The sequence below is a fragment of the Marmota flaviventris genome, chromosome 13 (genome assembly GCF_047511675.1).
Source record: "Marmota flaviventris isolate mMarFla1 chromosome 13, mMarFla1.hap1, whole genome shotgun sequence".
Taxonomy (NCBI): Eukaryota; Metazoa; Chordata; class Mammalia; order Rodentia; family Sciuridae; genus Marmota; species Marmota flaviventris.
The window spans coordinates 28,540,096-28,563,640 of NC_092510.1; the positions used below are offsets into that span (position 1 = coordinate 28,540,096).

Consider the following 23,545-nt stretch of genomic DNA (forward strand, 5'->3'; position numbering starts at 1 on the left):
GTATGTACTCTATTGCCATTGCTGAGATGGGAGATGGTTAGGAGGTTGGGGTGTCTAAAGTTTGTTTCAGACACATTAGCTTTACAGTGCCTATCAGATGTCTGAAGGCAAGTAGTTCATCAAATCTATAGCTGTGAATTTTGAGGGAAGAGATCCGGAATATGTATACATACATATGTTATATGATGGTGCTATGATTTGGAGTTGGTGTGTTCCCCTAGGGTTCATGTAGTGGAAGCATAGTCCCCAGTGTGGCAATATAAGAAGATGATGGGCCTTTTAATGAGGTAGAGCTTATTGGAAGGTCACTGCGAACAGGCTCCTTGTCAGAGATTAAAGTAGCTCTTGGGGGACCCTGGCTAGTTCTCATAAGAGGGTTATTAAAAAAAGAGCAACACCAGCTGCTCCCTGGTCTCTCTGTGGCCTCCTATTTCACCATGTGATCTCTCCCCTTACAGGCATGTCTGCCATGATGCTTTCTGCCATGATATGATGTCATCAGATGGGCCCTTGCCAGAACAGTGCCATGCTGTTTGCATTTTTAGTCTCCAAAATTGTGAGCTACATAAATCTCTTTGTCAAGTAACCAGCCCAGGAATTTTGTTATTAAAATGGAAAGTGGACTGATATAGAGGGTATTTAAAGCAATGAGATTGAATAAGCTCTCCTTGGGGAGAGTGGAGAAGGTAAAGAGAAAAGGACCGGTTCTATACATTGCTGTCTCTGTACCTTGCCCTCCACCTCGCACCTTGGGGACCCCCCAGATACTTTGGAATGAATAGTGATATTTTCCCCCCTTTGTAGGGCTATGTTAAGATACTCATGGATTCTAGATGTTCCAACCTCTGTAGGTTCTACATTGTATCAAACATATTAAAATTCACCTTCATCCTACATTAAATTTAATTATATGCGTTCCCTTAAGAGTGAAGTTACAACTGACTAGTTTGACATGTTATGTTTTGTAGATATTTAATTAAGATATCATTTGATCTTGACCTTTGCAGTTTTATTTGTGCATTTCAGAGCCAGCTCTATTTGTAATGTCTCATGCTATTTTTGGATGCCCTTGGTGAGCTTTGCAGTACAAGGGCATGAGACCCCAGCACCTCATGGGTAAAATGAACTAGATTCTCTGGACTCTCAATATTTATGCCTTCTTAAAGGAGCTTAAATCACTTCATATTATAACCATGTGTTTTTATGTCTGTTTTTCTCCATTGGATGTTAAGCTTGAAGAACCTCAGAGCTCTGTGTGTGGCAGGGACTCAGTATTGTTTATTTATGGAAGCAATTAATTTTTACAAATAAGAAAAAAATCCCAAGTCCAGGGATACATTGTGCTCTCTATCTTCACTTAGGAAAGGGCTCTCGCCCTCCACTTTGCACACAAGTAATGTGAATTTGGTAAAAGGAGGCAGTGTTGTACACAAGGTTGAACTGTTGGGCACACCTCTGACTAGCTGTGAATCTTGCATCAGAAAATTAATTTCCATAGACCTTATTTTTGTATAGGCCCAATTAAAGCCATTTTTCTAATACCTTGTCAACCTTAAAACATAGTATTCTTAAAATAATATATACTTTTCCAAAAAAAAAAAAAAGAAAGAAAAAAGCTTAAGATCTTTAAATTCAGGACTCAAATATTTCTGTTATTTTCTAGGACCCCTGGCTCTAAAAAAAAAAAAAAAAAAAAAAAAAAAAAAAAAAAAACTAAGACAGGAGGGGGAAAAAAAAACCAAACCAAAAGAAAAGCAAAACAAAAAAACCAAAAAACAAAAACCCTAATTGCTTCAAACAATGGCCTTTTAGGGACATCTTGTAAGAAAATCCTTCAGTAATAACCTAGTAAAATGGTCCTTACAAGTCTCCTGGAGATAGAAAATGGGAAGGAAAAGTTGCCATTCTAGGTCACGTTCTGGCCCTCTGAGACTTAATGATGCTGCATAATTGCATCCTGCTTGCTAAACAACTGAATCAGTGCCAGACTGTCACCTCTTGTGAGGAAGAGGAGACATGATTATATGGAGTTCAGCCCAATGCTAGGTGCCAAGTAGCTCCAATGAGCCACACTGAAATTCAGTCCATCTTGGCTATGCCCTGCTAAATATGTCAAGGGCTCTAACATACTGTTGAGAACTTCTGATTTTATGAGTTGGCAACAAAAATAACATTTGGAAATGGATGTTGACTAGGGAAGAGAGGCAAGTTTATACTTTCTGCCATCTACACATATTGAGTTTAGGGTCCAGGGCCCAGCTTGGGCCAGGTGAGGTCAAACTGCAGCTGGCTTTTGTTCCCTTCTGCCATTTTATATTAGAGGATGAAAGGAGGGAGAATCAAATTGGCCAGGCCATGGTTTAAAACTGCCCCCAGCATGTGTTCCTATTCATCATCCTGCTGTCTACCACGGCTCTCTTTGTGTAAGACTAGATGATAAAAATTATGAAGAATGCGTATTTACTTTATATTTCTCCAGCACGGCATTCCTTTTATGTGAGGGGGGATAAGGTGCTGTGTCCTCAGATATGGTATGCCTTAGTGTTGCTCACTTGGACTGAGAAGCTTTAATTTAGAAGTTACCGAAACAACCACCTCCCTTCTCTACTAAGTTTGTAAGTTCCTCAAAATGAAGGGTAGATGGTTGAGAGGAAAATAATGGATGAGATGGAAGAGGCTGGCGTGTGATGAATAATAGCCTCTGATACTGTGGTAGAAGGAAGGAGAAAATTCTGGTCCATCTGCAGATGGGGACTGCCAGTTAGTAAGGTCTTCCATGGATAAGGGAGTTGAGGATGACGCACCATCCATCTTCTACAAACTATAAAACTGAAGATTTTTCTTGACTAATTTATAAAATGTTGAATCAGAAATGTCCTTTGTAGTGACAGACTAATTAGATTAAAAACATGAAAACATCTTGCTGTCCTGAACGTCTCACAAGCCACAGGTTTGCTGGTAATGAACTGATTCAAGTTCCATCTGCTCCAGGGAATGTACCCCACCAGTTCAAGTCCAAGGAGTCTTTGCCTGTTCTGAGCTTAACAACTTAGTGTCTCCCACATTTTTGTTGTCTGTTACAATTTTATTACTATTATTTTGAGTCTGGCTATGTCATCTCCATTAGCTTATTTCAAGTACTTGTGCCTGTTTTCTTATGTGTAAACAGAGGATAACACATGCACTTCTGCCCTAGAGTTTTTCTGATAAGAGAAATATTTTACATCAGCATGTGCATGCTATCCTCACATTGCATAGCATATAGTAAGTGGTCAATAAAATCACTCTTTCTCTCCCCTTATTGGGACTTTGGGACTGTTCAGGCTCTCTTTTATATCTTTTGTATCCTGAGATCTTTAAACCTTGCTGGAGTTCAATTTGTTTGCTGTTTTGACTGATTTATCATTTCTCTTCTCAAAAGGCAGGGCATCAAAACTTCAAGGCTAGTGATTGCATCTCAAGCAGGAGTTACAAAGACTAACACTCCGCTGCTGATTTTAGCTCACAGTCCAGTACCACCTTGTAGCATGTACTGGAGATGGCTTTTAGACAAAGTCATGCTCTAGGCATCCAGGGATACAGCCCATCAACTTTACACAAGATGTCAGCAAATTGAACAAGGCCATCTTTCCCTTTAATAGCGCTTAGGCTTCTCACCAGCTTTGCCCACCACCAAGTCCCTACACACATAGACTGGGGGTGTGTGCAGCACGACAAAGGAAGAGTGGCCCAGTTGGCCCCACACAGGGCACCAACGCGTGCATAATCTCATGGAAACTATGTCAAGCTTTATAGATTTTTTTCTCTGCCTACTTCCTAAAAATGTCCAAATCTCACCTGTGTCCCTCTTGCACCACTCTGCTTCTTTCTCCCTCCATTTCAATCCCCACCTCTGCTCAGATGTTCTTTTCTAACTTTCCTTCATGTTCTGCGTCTATGTGGAAACAGAGAAGCTTCTCAGCTTACCCTTTGAGAGTTGTTTATGCATGGGTATGAACAGATCAAATAAACAGGAACTTAGGTTAATTTAATAGAAAAAATAAAATATGGAATAACATTGATTTTGGCCAGTATCAATTACAACCATTCTACTATATTTTACAAAAAAACAACTGAACATTTTACACATGTACAGTATTTTTCAGTAAAGTGGATTTGGATTTAACAATGGGTCACTTTTAATTAGTGAATTAAAAATAAAAAAGACAAAAGAGAACAGAAGATAGGGCTTTTGTCTCTAGAAGTTTAGCGCATTTGTCATTTCTCCAAACTTTGTACTATCCATTACATATATCTCATTATGAATATATATATTTATACATAATATATAACATTAACTTAAATTTTGAAAGCATTATGTTCTAGTTAATAATGTTATGTAGGTAAACGAGGCAGTAACACACTAGTAGTTAAACCGGTATTTCCATGATGTGCACCGGCCACCAGTGGGAAATGGAGCGTGCGCTGGTGGACCCCAGTGAACTTGGCTTTCATGTTGATGGCTATTTGTCTAAGAACACAGATATCATTTTTATCTTTTCTATCATAGTGACCATGGGCCTTAAATAGTATGGGTTAATTCAATTAGCTGGATCCCCTTGCAGGCGAATCTGGTTTTGCCATCTGCTTGAGCTTGCTTTAGGCTTGCATTGCCACTTCTCCACTTAAAGACTGTGCCTTTAAGTGTGAAAACTAACTATATGCCCTACCCAGAATCAACTTTGGTTCTGTGTCAGAAGGGCCTGCAGTGTTGTAAGGAGGAAAGTTGTTCAGCGAGATCAGTTGTTTTCCTAGTTACTTATGAATTATTATGTGAGTCGGTATAGCTACAATGCTAGAAAGAGGGTCATTAGTCTATTCATGTGTTATTCATTCACTTTGGGTTGGAAGTTAACTCAGATGTCTAGGAATATTTTCAAGGCAGGCTTTTTACCAGCTTGCTGCTTGGATTGGGAACTTAGCATCATTCCCAGCTCCTTCCCAGGATCATCTATATTGAAACAATTCCTCTTCTCAGCTGTGAAGCCAGCGGCATCTTGGAAATAAAGCTCTCAAAAGCTGAAAACCTGCAAGATGGCTGGTCACTCCCAAAACAAATGAGGTCACCAATGGAACTTTGTTAGGAAAAATAAAGAAACTTATTATGGGTCTGCCCTTCCCCAAACAGAGAAACTATGAAAAAATTTATCAGGTTTCCTCATTTCTGATCAATGATCTGAAGCATTCTTCTTATAATTCCATCTGCTAGATTCCATGAAATGTTTATGGAGTCACAGAGAACCAGTGAGGAAGTTTCTAAACCCACACTTGCAAATGAAAAAAACCCAAAACCAAAAAACCCAGGTGATCTCAATAACATTCAGTGGGCAGGTGTGTAAGTGCATGGCCTGGTTATAGAAGGGCAGAAAAGTGAGAAAATACAGGACCAGGAGGGGACAATCATGCCACCCATATTCGATTTCCAGTTTTATTTTCTTAAAATGACAAGATGAAAAAACTTCTAATAAGCACCATTGAACAACATTGCCCGGCCAACATGAGCACGAGCTTAAATATTATTTAAATAAATTCCATTTCTTAAAAAATACAGGGCCTCTTAGAAACTTTTGACTCCAGGAAGAAATTTCCTGCATCATACCCAAAATGCTTCCCACTATGACAAATGGAATTTCTGATGGCCTTTGGAGAAAAAAAAAATGCTATGGATAATGGCTAGATAGCACCAAGAGATTGTGCAGGGTCTACAAAATGAACACTCTGAATTTCAGGGGAGCTGGGTCAGTTTCAGCTCTTTCTTGTACCTCTGCATTGTTTCCATCGCCAATCTGACTGTACAGAACGATCCTATTTGACCAGCTGTGTATAAAATAACCTAATCTACAATGGAAAAACCAGTAGCAGCAAGTCTATCGATGAAACCAGTGGAGCAGACTTATCAAGTGAGTAAAATGCAAAAACCAGTACATAATGCACCAAGTAAATTATGTGTGGAAAGTATCAATGCTGAACTGTGAAATACTAAGACAAACACCAAACCTAACTCTGTAGGATGTTCTTACTGCCCTCAGGTCCAGTTTCCTGTCGTTTCCCCCAATGGTGGGCTCAAGTATGCAAAATGACGGATGCGAGAGCTTTCTTTTTCCTTTTGATCTACATATGCTCTTGTGATATTTTGGAAAAATATTTTTAAGCATCTCAAAGGGGAAACAAGCAACTAAAGGCAAAAGGAAAAAAAAGAATGGACCTTCAAACCCAGGGCAGGAAATCAAATCATTACTTTAACGTCAAATTTTGGCATCAAATACTTTGGTCATACAATACTGTCTCTGTGGTTCTGGCTGTTTAGTACTAAACACTAAACACCCAGTTATAAAAGGTAGGCTTGTTGTTGGTTTATTTTTTTTTTCCATTTAAGTTCTGACAAAACAGTTCACCATCTCCCTGCACAAACTTGAGAGAGAGAGAGTGAGAGAGAGAGAGAGAGAGAAAGAAAAAAAAAAGAGCAAGAAAGAGAGAGGTGGCTTGCTTTTTTTTTTGTTTTTGGCTTTTTTTTTCTTTTTAATAATATGGAATAATCTATAAGTCTACAGGAACAAAGAAATCTAAGATGGCTGCTCAGCCTTGGAATGTACATGTTTTGCAGCAAAGTTGTTGAAGAACCTTCCGTTGGCACAGATTGTTCTTTTTCACAAGCATACAGAAGCCTCCTTCGGCCCAGGACTCTTCCGTTGCTTTTCCGGAAGTCAGCGAAAGAGAGGGGGAGTGGAGGTCGAGAGCAGCATGATGCACACACACGGAAGGAGGTTTTGATTGGCCAGAGAGGCAGATTGGGAGGTTGGAAGAGATCATTCAGGAGCAGTCAACAAGGAGAAAATTTGGTCCACCCAAAGTGATTTCAGTCAACAGCATTGGTTTTCAAGGAGAGATATTGCAGTCCAACGGTAAATGTGATTGGTATCCATTTGTGAAAGGGAAAAAAAGATTGAAAAGAGAATAAGTTAGAAATCAATAATAACACAAGCAAGGAATTTTTCTTTTCAGAATTACCTAGAGCAGAGAATATACAGTCATTTATTCCATATTTCATTGAAGCTAAGACACAGGATTTACCATGCAGCATTACCTTAAGAATCACAAGGGAAATAATGCTTCTTATTAAACTGTGACACAATGCTCTCATCAATTAGAATTTTAATTTTATTATTATTTTTAATATTAAAAAGTATGATTTTATTATTTATTAGTTATTTTTATTATTCATTATTTTTATTTTATTAATTTTATTTTACATATTAGAAGTAATTGTTATATGATGTCCTTTTTGGTTTCTGTGATTATACAATAACCCTTCCTTTGAACATCGAACAACAAACAATTCATTATTTGGAAGCTCTTTTGAGATGTTATTCAAAGTCATACAAGAAGTAGTAGCTATGAGCTTAATCCAGTTAACAGACACCTCTGTACCTAAGTCTCAGGCAACACCACTTAAATCCTATGAACCCACTGGTCAAAAGAGTTGTAAGCTGTCATGAACTATCAGGTGCATCTGATTTCAGAGAACTTAAAATACAAAACAAAACAAAAAAATCTTATCTTAGAATCATGGAAATATGAAAGTTGAAAGGGAACAAACAGCACAAATATGTAGTTACCATCTTATTTTATGCCACCAATGGTGTCATTCTTTTACTAGTTTTTCATTTTCCATTTCTGCTCACAATCCCGACACCCCTCTTTTACCAAAATGCCATTTGCACAACTTAGTACACGCTCACCAGGGTTCAGTGGAAGTAGCTAAAACATCACAAACCTTCAAATGCCTGGTACAAGAGCTGGAGGCAAAAATGTCAAGTTACAGTGGATGTCCCATGTTACCCACCTAAAAGCCTTTCTCAGTTTTTTGGTTAACCCAGAGTGGTGTAGTTGGAATTAGCCCTGGTTAAGAAACTCTGAGAACGAAGCACCTGAGTGGGTCCTGACCCTCCCTGTCAGACCAATCACACATCAGAAAAGCTATGAAGATGCAGTCACTTTTGATGGCTCATGCAATAAGCCATATATGCTGTCATAACAGTGCCATCATGGCCCATTCCTTCTGATGCCTTCTTGAAATTCCTAAGATGGGGTTGTGGAATAACCTCACAAGGTCACAGGTATTATCTTGTTCATTTTGTGCAGGTGAGGGGAAAGCAGCCTAAAGAATTTCATAACCTGCCCCAGGTCTAGAGCCCAGGTATGAACTATGGTGTTTTGACTCCCAAGTCCATATTTTGCCAATTACAGAACTGTTCTGCCTCCCCTAAAATTTCCAGAAGAGGGAACATTCCAAAGAAGGCAAAGAATGGACCTAGGCAATGATCTTATCATTGAGACTGTTCCACATGCATGCCTTCTATTTTTATAATGAATTTTTATGAAGATGTTTAAAACATCTTTGGTTCCAAACAATTTCTTTCTATATCACTGAGATGTATTTTCTGCATGAGGCTTAGGCAGATTTTACAGTCCCTTCAGCATGAACTACATGAGGGTCAAAGATCACATACATGTTGGAGTTGGAATAACTTAAACTCATTATTTTTACAGATGAGAAAACTGAGTCTAAGGAAGTGAAAGAACTTGGCATTTCCCCATTTCCCTATCAGAGGGATCAGGGCAGAGCAATAGTCTTTAAACTGCCAGCATCAGACACAGGAGAGGCTTCTAAAAATATCTATCCTCAGGCTAATCCCAAACCAATTCAATCAAATCTGTGGGGAAGCTGCAGGATCTTGGCATTCTACTTGGGACTCATCAGTACCAAGAAAGTAAAAATGGACTAATATTTAAAAATCTTAACTTCGATACTTTGTTTCGGCACTTTCTACCATCACATCTCGGGTTTTCCCTTCTATATAAGTCTGGAATGTTGATTCCTAGCCTTGTAAACTTCATGAAAGATTCAGAAACCATTTGATTATCATTTACATATCAAAATTGTAAGCAATACAAATAATAGGAGTGATAGAAAAACTAAAGTCTTTGCATGATTGAATTTTATGTATTATTAAAAAAAAGTTTCCAAAGACTTTGTAAAAACATAGGACAAAGGAAAATGCCTATGTATAATGCTTAGTGCAAAAAGCAGGATACAGAACTCTGTATGTGGCATTTAAAAAACTGGATAAGAAGTACATATGGAAAAGAAATACATCAAAAATTAACTGGAAAAGGCTGCATACTGTGATTTTAACACGTTAAGAGGAAACACTGTAACACTTTAAGGGGAAAATGTATGGAGATAGTAAAAAAAAAAGAGTGATTTCTATGGGGATGGAGGAAAGGAAGTATGAAAAGGTAGAAAACAGAAGATTTTTAGGGTAGTGAAGCTGCTCTGTATACTGCAATGGAAGATACATGTAATTATACATTTGTCTAATTCCGTGGAATATACAACATCAAGAGCAAATCCTAATGGAAACTATGAGCTTTGGATGATAATGAGGTATCCTTGTATGTCTATGCACTATAAGAAATGTGCCTCTCGTGCTGGATGGTAATATTGGGGGAAGCAATACATGTAGGTAGGAGGGGGATATAAGAGAAATCTCTGTGCTTCCTGCTCAGTATTTCTGTGAATCTAAAATGGCTCTAAAGAATAAAGTTTATTAATTTAAAAACAACAGTTGTCATCTTGGCCAGTGGATCTATAGGTGATGGATTTCTTCTTGCAATTAAACAACAAAGCCCCACACTCATTAAGAGTTAAGTTCAAGAGGAAAGAATGCCAACAAGATATTGGGCATGTCCTATCTGATGCATGCTTGTTAATAATGGAAATAGGTTACACCTTAAAGTAGAAGGCTCATATTTAGCTCAAAAGATCAAAAAGAGAAGTTGTACTCACCATCCTTGCAGATAGCTCCCATTTGACACATCCCTAAGTCTAAGAGATACCCACTGGGGCAGCTGGTACAGTTCTTGAACCCTGGGCCATTACATGTCAAACAACTGGTATCACATCTAGGGGAAAAATGTTCAATTTTTAAAATCCTTTCAGATATCATCAACATAGATAAGTTGTATTTACTATCAACATTATAATGTCTTAAATTTAATTTTCCCTTTGAAGATAACACAAAAATCTTTCTTACAATAATTTCTAGGTTTGATGACATTAAAACCTAGCGGGGAGACACTGATTTTAAAGGGAATATTATGTGTACTTGAAACATATTTTTTACTTTGAAAGTTTTAAGGTGGGCCTGAGGCCAAAAAAAAAAAAAATCTGACAACTTGGGTTAGAGCTGTAGGGCAGTGTCCAAATGTAAAAGATTGAACTTTATTTTGTCATTAAAAACTCTTAAGTTTTCCCATTATTTTTGAAGGTAGTCCTATGAGGAACTAAGGTACTAAATGCTACAGCTGGGGACAAATCCACTTACTTTTTGCAGGATTTGTATCCATTCTCTGAAGAGTGCTCTAAGTAGTAGCTGATACTACAGCTCTGCACGCATCTACCGTCTTCCATGTAGTAGCCCTCTGTGCAATTAATGCAGCCATCAGCTCCTGCCGCTTTAAGCACAAGACAAAAATGCAAGACGCAGAAAAAAGCCTGAGTAAAGGTTGCATAATGGGCTCCTTCTTTAAGAGTCTGAAAATGGCATTCATCTATTATAATTTTAAGTGTCTTAATTTAATATTTGTGGTTTTCCTGACTTTCCTTTGTGGGGAGAACTCCTCCTATTTTAAATCAGATTTTCTTGCTAAAAAAATATCTGCTCTCACTGGAAAGAGATGTCACTGGGATATTTAAGTTTCTCAGCGAGGAAAGGGTGCTGATGATTTGACTTACTACGAGAATACATGCATGATTATCAAAAGAGAAATGCACTCCTCCACATCTACTTTAAACATAGGGGGCGGGGTGTGTGAGTGATGGCTACAACCAGACAAACGAAAGGAAAATGAGAAACACAAGAACAAATGGAAGAGCAGGGAGAAGGTACCAGCACAGGTGGCACAGAAGCGGTGGCAGGGCTGGCAGTCCTGGCCGTTGAAGTACTGTCCATCCTCGCAGGTGACAGAACACCGGGATCCCTGCAGGCTGGAAGAAATGTAAATCAGAGTTCTAAGCAGATTGTTGTGATCAAGGCAAAGCAGTAACGACTCCCCAGATTCCCTATGTAGCAAATAGAGCCCACCAGACTCCCCAGATTCCCTATGTAGCAAATAGAGCCCACCAGAGACCAGTAGATTGTGGGAAAGCTTCAACACAGGGGAAATAACCCTATGTCCTCTTCTTCCCATCTTGGTACCTAGACTGATGTCTGTAGCATATATACATGCTGCTAGGCTTTGGGTACATTCTCCTGAATTGGTTAGACTGGCAGACACCCTCCTACTTTGCTCAACATCTGAAGGTCCAGAGGTCTCAGAAGGTCCCCAACTGATGGAACAATCACATTACCTAACAATATGCCCAGCAGTTCCCTAATATCCAGACTCACACCACAGTAAATTTAAAAATTGTTCCATAATTCAAAATGCAGTAGGATCACATGGTAAAATGAAATACAACTGAATAAAAGTGTAATAAGGATCCCTGGGTAGACTCCCTGGAGTAGCCTTTTATGTTTTTAAGTGTTTCTGATTTTAACCTCCTATTGGTTCCATCAAAGAACAAAATTGTTGAGCTAGGAGTGTAGCTCAGAGGCAGAACATGTGCTCAGCATGCTTGAGGCCCTGCGTTCCATCCCCAGCACTACACGCACACATGCAAATAAATTCTCAAACACTTTTGCCTCTATTTCTTGATTTTTTCATTTAAAACAATAATGAGGAATTTAGCAAAATTAGCTACCTACAATGCTGCTTTCTCAAGTATTTTATTTTAGTTATATTACTATTTACATGCACACTATGTTAAATAATTTTTAAATGTTCTGTTTCTCTATCTAGTTATCTAATGAATTGCCAGGATGCAAAGGAGGAATGCATATCTTTTCCTCCCTCCTAATTTCCATCAGTTATGATATTTCTCAATCTATACTTTGATTTTTAAAATTAAAAACAAATATATAGAATTTGACATATTTAATATAAAAATATCACTCACTGAATTAATTGGAAACAGAAAATCAATGATCCTAGACGTACGTTTAATAAATATGATCAAATGGTTTCTATATTCTTAGACTTTTTATATTGCTTCAATTGAGATCTTATGTGTCTGCTTTGTATATGGCTCTTACTAATTTTAAAAATTAGAATTTAGTTTTCCTTATGCTCATTAAAGAAATTGGGAAAGCACACAAATAAAAAAATAAAACAAAGAGTTCCAAACAGACCCTGTTACCATTTCAATACATTTTCTTCCTGCATTTTATGCATCGACATGTTCCCCTGTTTGTTCTTAGCCACTATTTAAAAATTTACAAGTCCCTGGAGGCCAAATGGTCAACCCCAGAAGTCTCTGGGAACACACAAGGAGCCTCAACTAGATGAAGGGCAGCTCACCAAAAGCGCACTTCATTCAGACGGTCTCACTGACCAGAGAGCTGTTATTTACGAAACCATTAACAGGAAATCCCTCTACTTCTCCCTCTCTATAGTGTTATTAAAAGACACTGCATCAAATGGATCCTTTACTGGGATGAAATAGGGACCACCAAAAATATTATCAAAATTTTAAAAGAGCTGCCTGAGAAAGGGCCATGCTTCTGAGGTTGGCATCTATTCAGCTGGAGACAGAGTTGCACTGTGTGTGAAGGAATGAATGAAAGGGGTCATGCAATGGAGAACAGCCACAGAACTCTGAAGCCACCACACACTCCTGAGCCCAGTACTGTGGATGTCTCTCTTCCGTTTTTGATAAACTGGCTGGTTCAGATCTGCACTGTCCACGGGGCAACTGCTGAAATGTGGCTGAACTCCTGAACTGAGTTTTACATTTTAATTATTTAAATCCAAATTTGAAAAACTTGTACTTGATTTAGTTATTGGCAAACTTTTGAGTAAATCTGGAATATCTTGGCTTTGTAAAATCTACTTCTTCAGCTAGATTTTAAAATATCTGCATACAGATATTGCTCATCAAAAATTGTCAGAATCAAGATGGACTTTAAGAGCATACACACCAAGTTTCAATGACTTAATTCAACAACAAAAAAGAATGTAAAATATCTCATTAATAGTTTTTTTATGTTGGCTCCATGTTGAAATGATAATATTTTGGATATATTATGTTAAATAAAAGGTTTTATTGAGAACAATTTCCCCAGTAACTTTTTACTTCTTTTAATATGGCTACTGGCATATTTAAAATTACATATACGGCTCTCATATTTCTATTGATATGCACTGATTTAACTTTCTCTATAAAATTTTCCTAAGAGAATTTCTCTAAGAAAAAAAATGTAAGTAACCTTTTTTTTTTAAAAAAAAATTATCATGGACCAATTATGTAACATATGCAGAAATAGGTACTTCATAAATGTTACCACAATTTATTTTTTATTATCATAGTCCAATAAAATAAGGGTTATTTGCACCATTTTATACATGAGAACATGGAAGCTCTGAGTGGTTAGGTGACTTGCCCAAGGTCACCTTAACAGTAAAGGAGGATTTAAACTCACATCTTCCTTATTCCTTCCTATTATGCCACCATGTTGCTTTTCCAAGAAGAATTACTAGGCTGAAGGGTCTGACATTTATCAAAATTGAAGTGTCAAGATGCAAGGTGCTAAGCAAACTAATAATGCATATGGTTATGGAGGAAAAAGTGATAAAGCCACAAATAATGGATGGATTTAAATGAAAACAATGTTCTAATACTGATTAATGTGAAGAATTGTCTGACTGCAAATTGCATGGACCCTGTCCATTTGACCTCTGATCAAAGGTAGAAACAAAGACACTCTCAATACTGAAAAAGAATCCAGTGCAGGAGAATTCTAACTCTAAGTTAAGTCAGAGTCCAACTCCTCACTCAATGTGGCACAGTCCAACCTTCTTCTGAGGTCAGGTGGCTGAGTTTGTTAGAGCTGCAAAGTGTTTACATACAGAGTCTAACAACTACCTGGCTTCAGCAATGAGCAAGCCATCCATTCAAGGAAAACATCTCCTGTGTTAAATCGATGTGCATAACATCACATAACGGAGCCAAGCCTGAGGTACCAAGATAAGAGAATGACTGGGTATGTGCAGAGAAATAATAAAGATAAGGGAATAACTTTCCACCATCCAAGGAATTAATCAGGGGGATTAAATATAATTCATTGGCATTACCTGCACAGTAATCCTTGACTGGCACAATGCAGGTCAAAAAGTACAAAGAATGCCTCTCAAATGGTCATTTTTATTGACTTGTATCTGAGTCATGTTTTTTACAGAGAATTTATTTAGTTTATAACCCTCCCTTAGTCAAGATGGCACCCAATTTTTCAGATATAAGGTTAGAGGTAATGCAAATAGGAATCAAATGCTTCTGTGGAAGTCAAACCAAGGGTAGGTGATAAAAGGGCTATGTATATACTTATTTATTATTAAAAAAATTTTATAGTTGTAGATGGACAGGATACCTTTATTTTATTTGTTTATTTTTATGTTGTGCTGAGGGTTGAACTCAGTGCTTCACACATGCTAGACAGGTGCTCTCCCACTGAGCTCCAGCTCTGGCCCTACTTATTCATTCTAATTTTTTAAAATTTTGTTTACATTGAGAAACTCCAGGGGCTGTGTTATTGATGAAGTCCTCCACTCTCTTACCTTAACCCATCCCTGCATTCCGTACAATTATGGGATTCAGTACATGTCTTGCAGTTTTCACTGCATTTCCGGCAAAGATTTTTCTCTATTAAAAAATAAAAAAGAAACAAAGTTATGAACTTGTTGTTCAATTAGAGTGCATAAAAGCATGTGGAGATGGTCTAATGATTGCAATATATACTACAGTGCCCATGCCTTGAGAAGAAAACTGTAGGAAAGCCAGAATCACCATTTGTTACCACTTCTCTGCAAACTGAATACAGGCATGAACTGTTACGCTGGGAAATACCTCACACTCATCTGCTACCCTGTAGACAAGAGAACTGCAGCCCCACTTAGTTCTTAGTTGAGTAGTTTTATTTTTCTTCTTTCCATTCTCCTTCCCAAACAGGGTTTCCTAACTTCCAGCATTGAAAATCCCACTCATTAGGCTGGTATACCACCACTACACAAGGATTGGAAAGCAATGTGGTGAAATGGGACTGTTGCCCTCCAGGCCCACAGCTCTCAGGACTATTCTTTTGAACTAACTAGCAAAAGGAACCTGTACTTAATATTGTGAGATAAGAGTTGCTTATTTCTTGCATTGTCTAAAATAGTGGCTTGCACTCTATTGCTGCTGTGGAATTGACATGAATATTATTATATTTCAGATAATATCTATATTCTGTAGAATAAAAATATATTTGATTTGAAAACGTACACTGTGAATAATGGCTTTCCTGTTCACTTCCAAACCCTGGTCCACACTGGAAAAAAAAGGGCAAACGTGCAATTGTTCTACTGTGAAAAACAGTGATTTGGTGTGTTAAGGAAGTCCTTTAACTTTGAATAAAATTTTGCTGGTAACTTGGTATCTTCTTTGAAATGCAAGTGGGTTATAGTCACACCTGTGTGTAGAACTGAGTGAAGCTTTGTTCACAGGTTCTCTTACCTGCTCTTTAAATGCTGATGTTCTACAGAGTTCCATAGAGAAACACTGCTTTACAGATCCCTACAAGGTCCTACTGGATCAAGGTTTAGCCTCTCAGCATGAAACCCAAAGCCCTTGGCACGGTTATGGTAGTTGTCACATGATCTCCTTCACTATGCTATTGAGAATACTGGATATGGCCTAGGATCTGAAGGCAGAGATTCTAGATTTACATTCTGCTTTTACCACTTCAATGGGCAAGTTCTCTAGGTAAATGGAGATTACAATGATACCTACCTACCAGCTGTCCTCAGAAGTAAATGTAGTTTTTCAAAAGGGTGATATAAACTATAAAGCACTGTAAATGTGTTGGCAGTAACTATAAGTCATGTCCATACATGACTAATATTGTATGTAAATAGGCTCATTAAAGGATGAAACTATAACAAAAGACAGTTACATAGGAAAGAGATACATAGACCACTGGAATCAATACAATGTGGTAGCAGAAGTAATTATTTGAACATCTTTTCTTACATATCCATCTCCCAAGCTCTCTGGAAAAAAAACAAAAACAAAACTATAGGGGGACTGGGGATGTAGCTCAGTGATAGACTACATGCCCCAGGTTCTATTCCCAGCAATCCCTGCCCCTAATCTCAGTTATCTTGTGTGTGGATTGTTGTTGTTGTTGTTGTTATATAACATTCTAGAACCAACTTTATTTTCCAAGGCTCATGCTTCTTAATAGAATTTTGACTTTATTTTCCCTAACAAATACTGAATATTTCTGTGGATCCTTTATGCCCCTTCTTCTCTCCCAATTTTTCTTTTCCCTGTCATGTTCCAAATTTGGAGGCAAAAAGGAACTACAAGAGAATCCCTACCCATTGCACTGAAGGGTAAGATACAGAACCCACATGTTACGTATGGAAGTATGTAGTACCTTTGAATCAAGAGAATTTCACTTCTTAAGAAGCAAGGGCAACTCCTTCAGACTTCTTGTCTGATCTTTTTTTTTTTAAACAACTCTTGCTTCTTTGATTTTTTTAAATATATTTTTTAAGTTGTGCAGAAACATGATGGATTGCTGTCATTAAATATGGTGGCATCATATCCTTATTAAGACAAATTATCCAGAACTCAGAAACAAACAAAAGATACCTATAGCCTTTTTTGAAGGGACATACTGGAACATTATCTAATAGGTCTGCCCAAAGACTAATTCTCTAAGGCAATATGGCTTTGCTTGTTTGCTAATTACAGCTGAAGAGTGCCCAAACTCTAACGTCACATGTTCATGCACGAATTTCTGTCTGGCAAAGTTGTAAATATTCTTTGTCCACTAGAAAAAGACTCCCCCTAATTTGAGTTGTCTTGCCATGTAGGAAATTATTCAATTTTTTTTTTTTCTGTAAACAAAATTGAACAACAGAAGGATTTCATTTTGCCTTTCCTGGCGGACTAGCAATCTGATCATCTTTGAATCCACTTGTCCTTATGCACGTTCCCTTATTAATGAAGTAAGTGTCTTTGACATATGTTCATTCTATATTTATAAGAAAGTCACTTTTTAAACTTTTAAAAAAGTATACTTTGATAGCATAGAGGCGATGCCTTAACAGTGAGTGTGCAGAAAAGATTGATCTAGCCACTATTCTTTCAAGACTGCTTATCCAAGTGGCCCATGGCTGGTACCTTCAAATTAGAATTTGTGGAGGGCTACCATCATTCCAGTGAGAGTACCTTGCATTGTCCAAACCTTGTATTAATAAATGGTTTATAGTAAACACCAATTTTCCTTCTAGGAGTCTAGAATTTTGGTGCATACTAGGCACTAGCTACTAGTAACAACCTTGGGTGCCAAGTCTCTACTGAGGTTCCCTGGTGGACAACTTCAAACATGTTGCCACAGATTGAACATGTCCTGTGTGGCTCCACTGGAAGGTGCTCTTGGAAGCTTGCATCTGCTTTCCTCTGGGCTTCATCATTTCCTGCTGCTGATTTTACTTTGTATCCCTTTGTTCCAGGACTCATAACTGTGAGTATAAGAGTTCAGTCTTATGAGTATTCCTAGCAAATTGCTGAATGTAAGAGTGGTCTTGAGGATCCTCTGACAACAGTTAGTTACAGGCATTTTCACACAAAGCTTCTAAACCATCTTGTAAAATAAATTGGTTAAATTCTGTTTGACATTTAGCAAACCAGATTTCATAAAGGAGGAACATCCCTCCCAAAGTCGCTCAAGTGAAAAACCCACATCTTCTCTAAAACCCAAATATTTGAAATCAACTCACTGGTGTCCTGATATGACCCATCAGGGCAGTGAATAACACAGCTGTTGGTTTCTTCATTCAGGAAGTACCCATATTTACAGGAGAGGCACTGATCACCATGGCTCCCGAAACAAGACTCACAGTTGGGCGCACATTTTCGGCATCGCTTCTTGTCTGCGTAGTAGTGGCCAGGGGGACAGCTGGAGACACAGATCCTGCATTGGAGAACAAGAAGAGAGATAGTACATCACCAGCCACTTGCCCTCAGCATTCTCCTGGAGTGGCTAAGCAAACAGTGGCCCTCAGCCTCAAAGTCAGAACACCAACACCAAATCCCTAGGGTTCAATGCTGTTTGCTAAAGCTTCTTTCTGTACAGGGCTGAGGAGCAATGCAGTCACCCAGCACCAAGTCACCCAGCAAGAGGGCTCTTGGCCCCAACCATCTCCTAGTGAAGGTCTGGCTCCTCACAAGGAATAATGGGTACATACTGGGTGTCAAGAGCAAACGTGTACTGGTGGATTGGAGAGAAGATATGTGGGAACCATGATTTTATGCTCAAAGGTCACTCTAACAAGGGTTTCTTCTACTTGTGTTGTTGCTCATGTGATCTGTACATGTGGGCAGTGGTTGCAGTCATATGCTATTATCTAAGTAAACATAAACATATTTAAATTTATGTTGCTTAAGAGAATTTGTTTTTTTTAAATAACTCCCTTGTTTGTCCATAACTGAAAGACGGTGCTTGATTTATTTATCCATTCAACACATATTTACTGAGCACCAATTAAATATCAGGCATTTTGCTAAGTTTGAGAGATAACAGAAACAGCCAAGGGCCTTTTCCTTGAAGAATTTAAATTCCAACATGGACTTAAAAGGAGGAATTTGTCCATGCTTGAGTCTGTCTGGGTGTATTGGGTATGGAGTTACCAAAATCAGCTCCCCACAGGGAGCTTTTGCTTGAAGGAGTAGGGAGAAGGTATGGAGGGCTGTGAGAGGTGGGGTGGGGAGGATGGGCTCCCACTGGGGTAGTCACTGTCCTCTCCTCTGCCCCATATTTGTATAGCTCTGGTCAGAAGCCAGGGATCAGAGACACAGGTCCACCTCAGTGCTCAGAGTGGAAGAGTGAGAACAACCAGGGACCAGCCCCTTTGCCATGTGATTTTCTTGCATGTTGGAAATGTGGGAAATATCAAGTTGGTCAATGCACTGACATGTTCATGAAGGGCAAATACAGCCAGAGCTCCATCCATCAGTGGGATGGAAATGACATGAACTTTAGTTAGAAAAATTAAGTTTAAGATCTACTGTACATGATGGTATTAATAACAACAAACTTGCAAATAGCTAAGAGTAGATCTTAAGGGTTTTCACCACAAAAAAATAATAAGAATGTGAGAGACTACACATATTCAATCATTTGATTTAGTTATTCCACGATGCATGCATATTTCAAAACATCATGTATGCATATATAATTTTTTCTTGTTCATTAGCACATTTGGGGTGTTCCTTGGGGATTTGACATGGCCTCTCTGTTACCTGGTATTATTTTTCAGCTTGTAGTAGTAGTGCAAACAGTCATTGCAGTGGTCTGGTCCTGGCCCATCACAGCCAACCTCACTGCACTCAGGATCACAGGGACCTTTCCAAAAGAGATTAGAACAAAACTTAGAATAAATAATGATTTTAGAAGGTCACCTTTCCCCAGACTTTGATATAGACTAGGACCTTTCTTTTTTCTTATGCAGTGATACTTTCTTAGAGATGGAAGAGTAATGGTCAATGTGGTTGTAAGCCAGGAGATGAGCCTGACTTTTACTGGAAAAATTTCAAATGCCTAAGTATCAAGAAATTCAGTGTTGGCCTGGTCTTGTGGAGGTGACAAATATTCCAGAATCTGAATGAACAAGGCCACTGTAGCAAGAGGAAAAAAATCAATATGCAATTAAATATGCATAATAATAAAATATAGGATTTGTAGAAAAATGAGCAGTTGTTGACAAAAAGAAAAAAAGGTTATTTTTCAATGCCTAGAACAGATTGCCTATCTCATCCAAGGTCACCAAAGGCACTGAACACATCTAAAATAGTGTGGCCAGAAAGAAACATCATTATGGCATGTGGCACAAGCTTATCAGCATCTAGTCCTGGATCACAAAGCAGATACTTCAGGCACAGATAATAGATTTAACATTGTGTCCGATCCAAAGGCCAGTAGTCAGATCCACACAAGAAAATGACATACAAATTAAAAAATGTGAGCTAGCTTAAAGAATTCCAGGGGATGAAGGTTCTTAATTTCTCTCTCTAAATATTCTTTGGTTTAGAACTAGAGAGAATGTACAGTAAGGGAAAGATGACAGAAAGAGAGCTATTTTATGACTGATGCAAAGCTTTCTGATGGCATGGACTACTTATAGAAATTTTTACTTCATTTTCCTTGATCTCCATATTTTGGGATATTTGGTCTCTTAAGTTTTGAGTTCTTTCCCAATAAAAATTCATGTGATTCTTAACTGGCAATGAATAATTGCATAAGATGTGCAAATAGTAGGTCAAGAGTACCAGAAATGTTTTGAACCCTGCTTTAATCAAAAGGAGACAAACTTGTTGAACCTTGGCCTCCTTTTGTCATTATGGAATTATGTTCTATAATTACTGCATACAGACACATACAATGTTAGACCTGGGGTAGAATGACTTAGAAAAAAAAAATCTGGTAATCAAATACTCTCATTTGACTGATGAGAAAACTGATTTTTCAAGAGTTACAGTGGTTTGACCAGTATCATATGGATAGGAATCAAGAAGTGTCCTAAAACCAAGGCCAGATTTCTCGCTTTAATGTAGAAAATCACATACCTGAAATGATCTCTTGATCTCAATGGAAATAAGTCAATTAAAATACTGCATATTTGAAATATATTTCTAATTAATTACAAGAGTCATTTGACAGCACTATTTATTTCTATTTTCCCCAAAGGCCTTAAATTGATCTCTAAATTAAATTCCACAGGGAGTACAACTTGGGACAATTTAGTTGTCTCTCACTGCACACCCAGGAGTGTTGTTACTGCTGTGTAAGAGGTTGAAGGTTGAAGTTCATCCAGCTGTGGGTCTCACAGTCCCTGGGATTTGAAGAAACAGCACAGAGATCTAGTTGTGATAATGCCCTGTGTACCTCTAGTCAGGCTGGCTTCCCCACAGAGGTAAGAATCACAACTCCACAGCAAAGGAATCATGGGTGGCACTAAATTTTCACCAGATGATTTCTTAGAATTAAAAAAAAAAAAAACCCTAAAAATTTTTTTTCTTCGTAAGTGCCCAAAGGGCTCTGCATGGCAGCTTCGCTTGCTGTTGCTCCCCTTGTCATCATAAACTGTCCCAGATGCAGTCTAGCATTGTAGGGTGCCGGATAATAATGAAATAATTTTCTTTGTTCTCTCACAAGTGCCAATGTCAGTGTTTGAGATGCAATCAGAAAAACCACAAAGATGTACAACTATGTTCAGAAACTTAACATTACCAAATTTTGAATTATAAATATTACTGAAATTTGAATCAGGTAAAGAGTAATAGGTTACCGTTGTACCCATTCATATTTTTGGATAGACTTTTCTCCTATCAGAGAAGACAAAATGGTTTGCTAATTATAATGTAAATAGAAATGTTATAAATACAAAGCAAAGCAAGATAAAATTGAATAGAGTCTAGCTCTGGTCAGATCAGGTGCTCTTAATTATCCAAGCATGTTACTGACTCTGGGATACTACTTGTTTAGAATAAAAGGAACTACATGCATATTTAAGATGTTCTGTTCAGGAGAATAATGATGTACATTTATCTTAGTATCTAGAGCAAAATCCCAGAATTGCAGGAACAAAATATTTCTTGTTTAATGTTGTATTACGCTTTTATTTACAAACAGTTCTCCATTAAGAGAGATTGTCCATTAAGTGTTATATATAATCATATCTCAGAAGGACTGAATGCTCCTAAAAGTGGGAGCTAATGCAACAAGTCAGGAATCAGAAACATAATAAAGAGAAAGATAAAAAATATAATTTGAAGATGATATGGCTATAGTACCTAAACCACCTCCAGAAAATCAACTTTAGAACATAAAATAATGAGAATGTTAAGCAACATGGCCAGATATTAGATAAAATGCAGCAATTTATAGATTTCCTACATATCATCAGATACTAGTTAGAAATCATGAAACATTTTTTCATTACAGGAGCAACAAGACCTAAATACTTAGGCATAATACTAATAGGAAGAAAACTACACAAAAGTAAAAGGTTTCCATAAAATTGGACATGGTCTATGTTTCATATGGAAAGAATATCTATTGTAAAAACAACTGTTCCAATGAAATTGCATATGAATTCAAATTAAATTCCAATGAGACTTTTAAAGTGGGACTTAACAAATCATTTTAAAATTCATCTGAAGAATAGTAGGGCAATAATTGATATGAAAATGAGAAACAGATGTTCTATAAATATTAAAATATATCATGAGGGATAAGGGGTAGCTAAGTGGTAGAATAAGTCTTTAGTATGTGTGAGGCCCTAGGTTCAATCCCCAGAGCTAATAAATACAATACAATACAATACAATACAATACAATAAATGATTGATTAAAAAAGAAAACAAGCAAAAATTATGAAACAGGCATAGTGGCACATGCAATAATCCCAGCTACTCTACTCAGGCAGCTGAGGCAGGAGGATTGCAAGGTTGAGACCAGTCAAGGTCCCTCCTCAAAATAAAAAATATAAAGTTCTGGGGATGTAGCTCATAGAGTGCTTGCCCAGCATGTGTGAGGCTCAGGGTTCAAATCCCCAATATTGCAAAAGTAGAACAAAACAGAATTAAAACATCATGGAATAGAAGTACATAGGACAGCTAAGGTAGAATTGGTTTGAGAATTATTAGAATGATGAATCAGAAAGGAGGTACCAGAAGAGACCCTAGTAACAGAACTTAGTATGTTGTTATTAAAAAAAAATCACAAACTAATAAAAGAAGAGACAATTACTCAGCCAGTGTTGTTAAACTATTTGGAAAGTAATTAAGACAGTTTCAATTCACAGTGTATGTCATAAACCAAAGTAAGTTCCAATAAAGTGAGTTAATGTCCAGATGCAAAAACCAAGAGATTACCAAACAAACACACAAACAAACAAACAAAAAAACTCCCATGAATATTTAGCTGATACGAAAGGATAAAACTTCTGTAAAAACAAACAAAAAAAATTGGCAAATGTTGTATTTGAAACTATAAAACCCATTCTCCAAGAGTGTTTTCTGTTAAAATATCAAAACACAAAACAAAAATTACATTTGTGAAGCAAATGATAACTGAGGGCATGTTTTCATCAAATATGAGATCCAGCAAAATCAGTAAAATACAGAATTCTTATAAATAGATATGAGAATTACTGCCACCTTGAATATAAGAATGGATAAAACACATTGAATTTATTTCAGAGAAATCAGAAGAAAAATGTATAAAATTACTAGCAATCAAAGATATATGAATTTTAAAATAACCCTTCTTTTTTTAAAAATTTTTTTTTTCCTTTTCTTT

At 37.4% G+C, this 23,545-nt stretch overlaps 1 protein-coding gene across 3 annotated transcripts in view; it reads right to left on the reverse strand.

The window, feature by feature from the left end:
* Pcsk5 (proprotein convertase subtilisin/kexin type 5) overlaps positions 1-23,545 on the reverse strand; it is a 434,410-nt gene that overhangs the window by 133,091 nt on the left and 277,774 nt on the right. For 2 of the 3 annotated variants that reach the window (XM_027940145.2, XM_071600559.1), the window contains exons 15-20: positions 19,487-19,589; positions 17,965-18,158; positions 14,755-14,839; positions 10,992-11,089; positions 10,428-10,557; positions 9,890-10,005 (exon numbers count right to left, since the gene is read on the reverse strand). In XM_027940145.2, the coding sequence (XP_027795946.2) occupies positions 9,890-10,005; positions 10,428-10,557; positions 10,992-11,089; positions 14,755-14,839; positions 17,965-18,158; positions 19,487-19,589 (726 nt within the window). Of the gene's footprint in view, positions 1-4,006; positions 6,732-9,889; positions 10,006-10,427; positions 10,558-10,991; positions 11,090-14,754; positions 14,840-17,964; positions 18,159-19,486; positions 19,590-23,545 lie in introns of those variants that run through there. The other variant, XM_027940146.3, reaches the window with a different exon arrangement.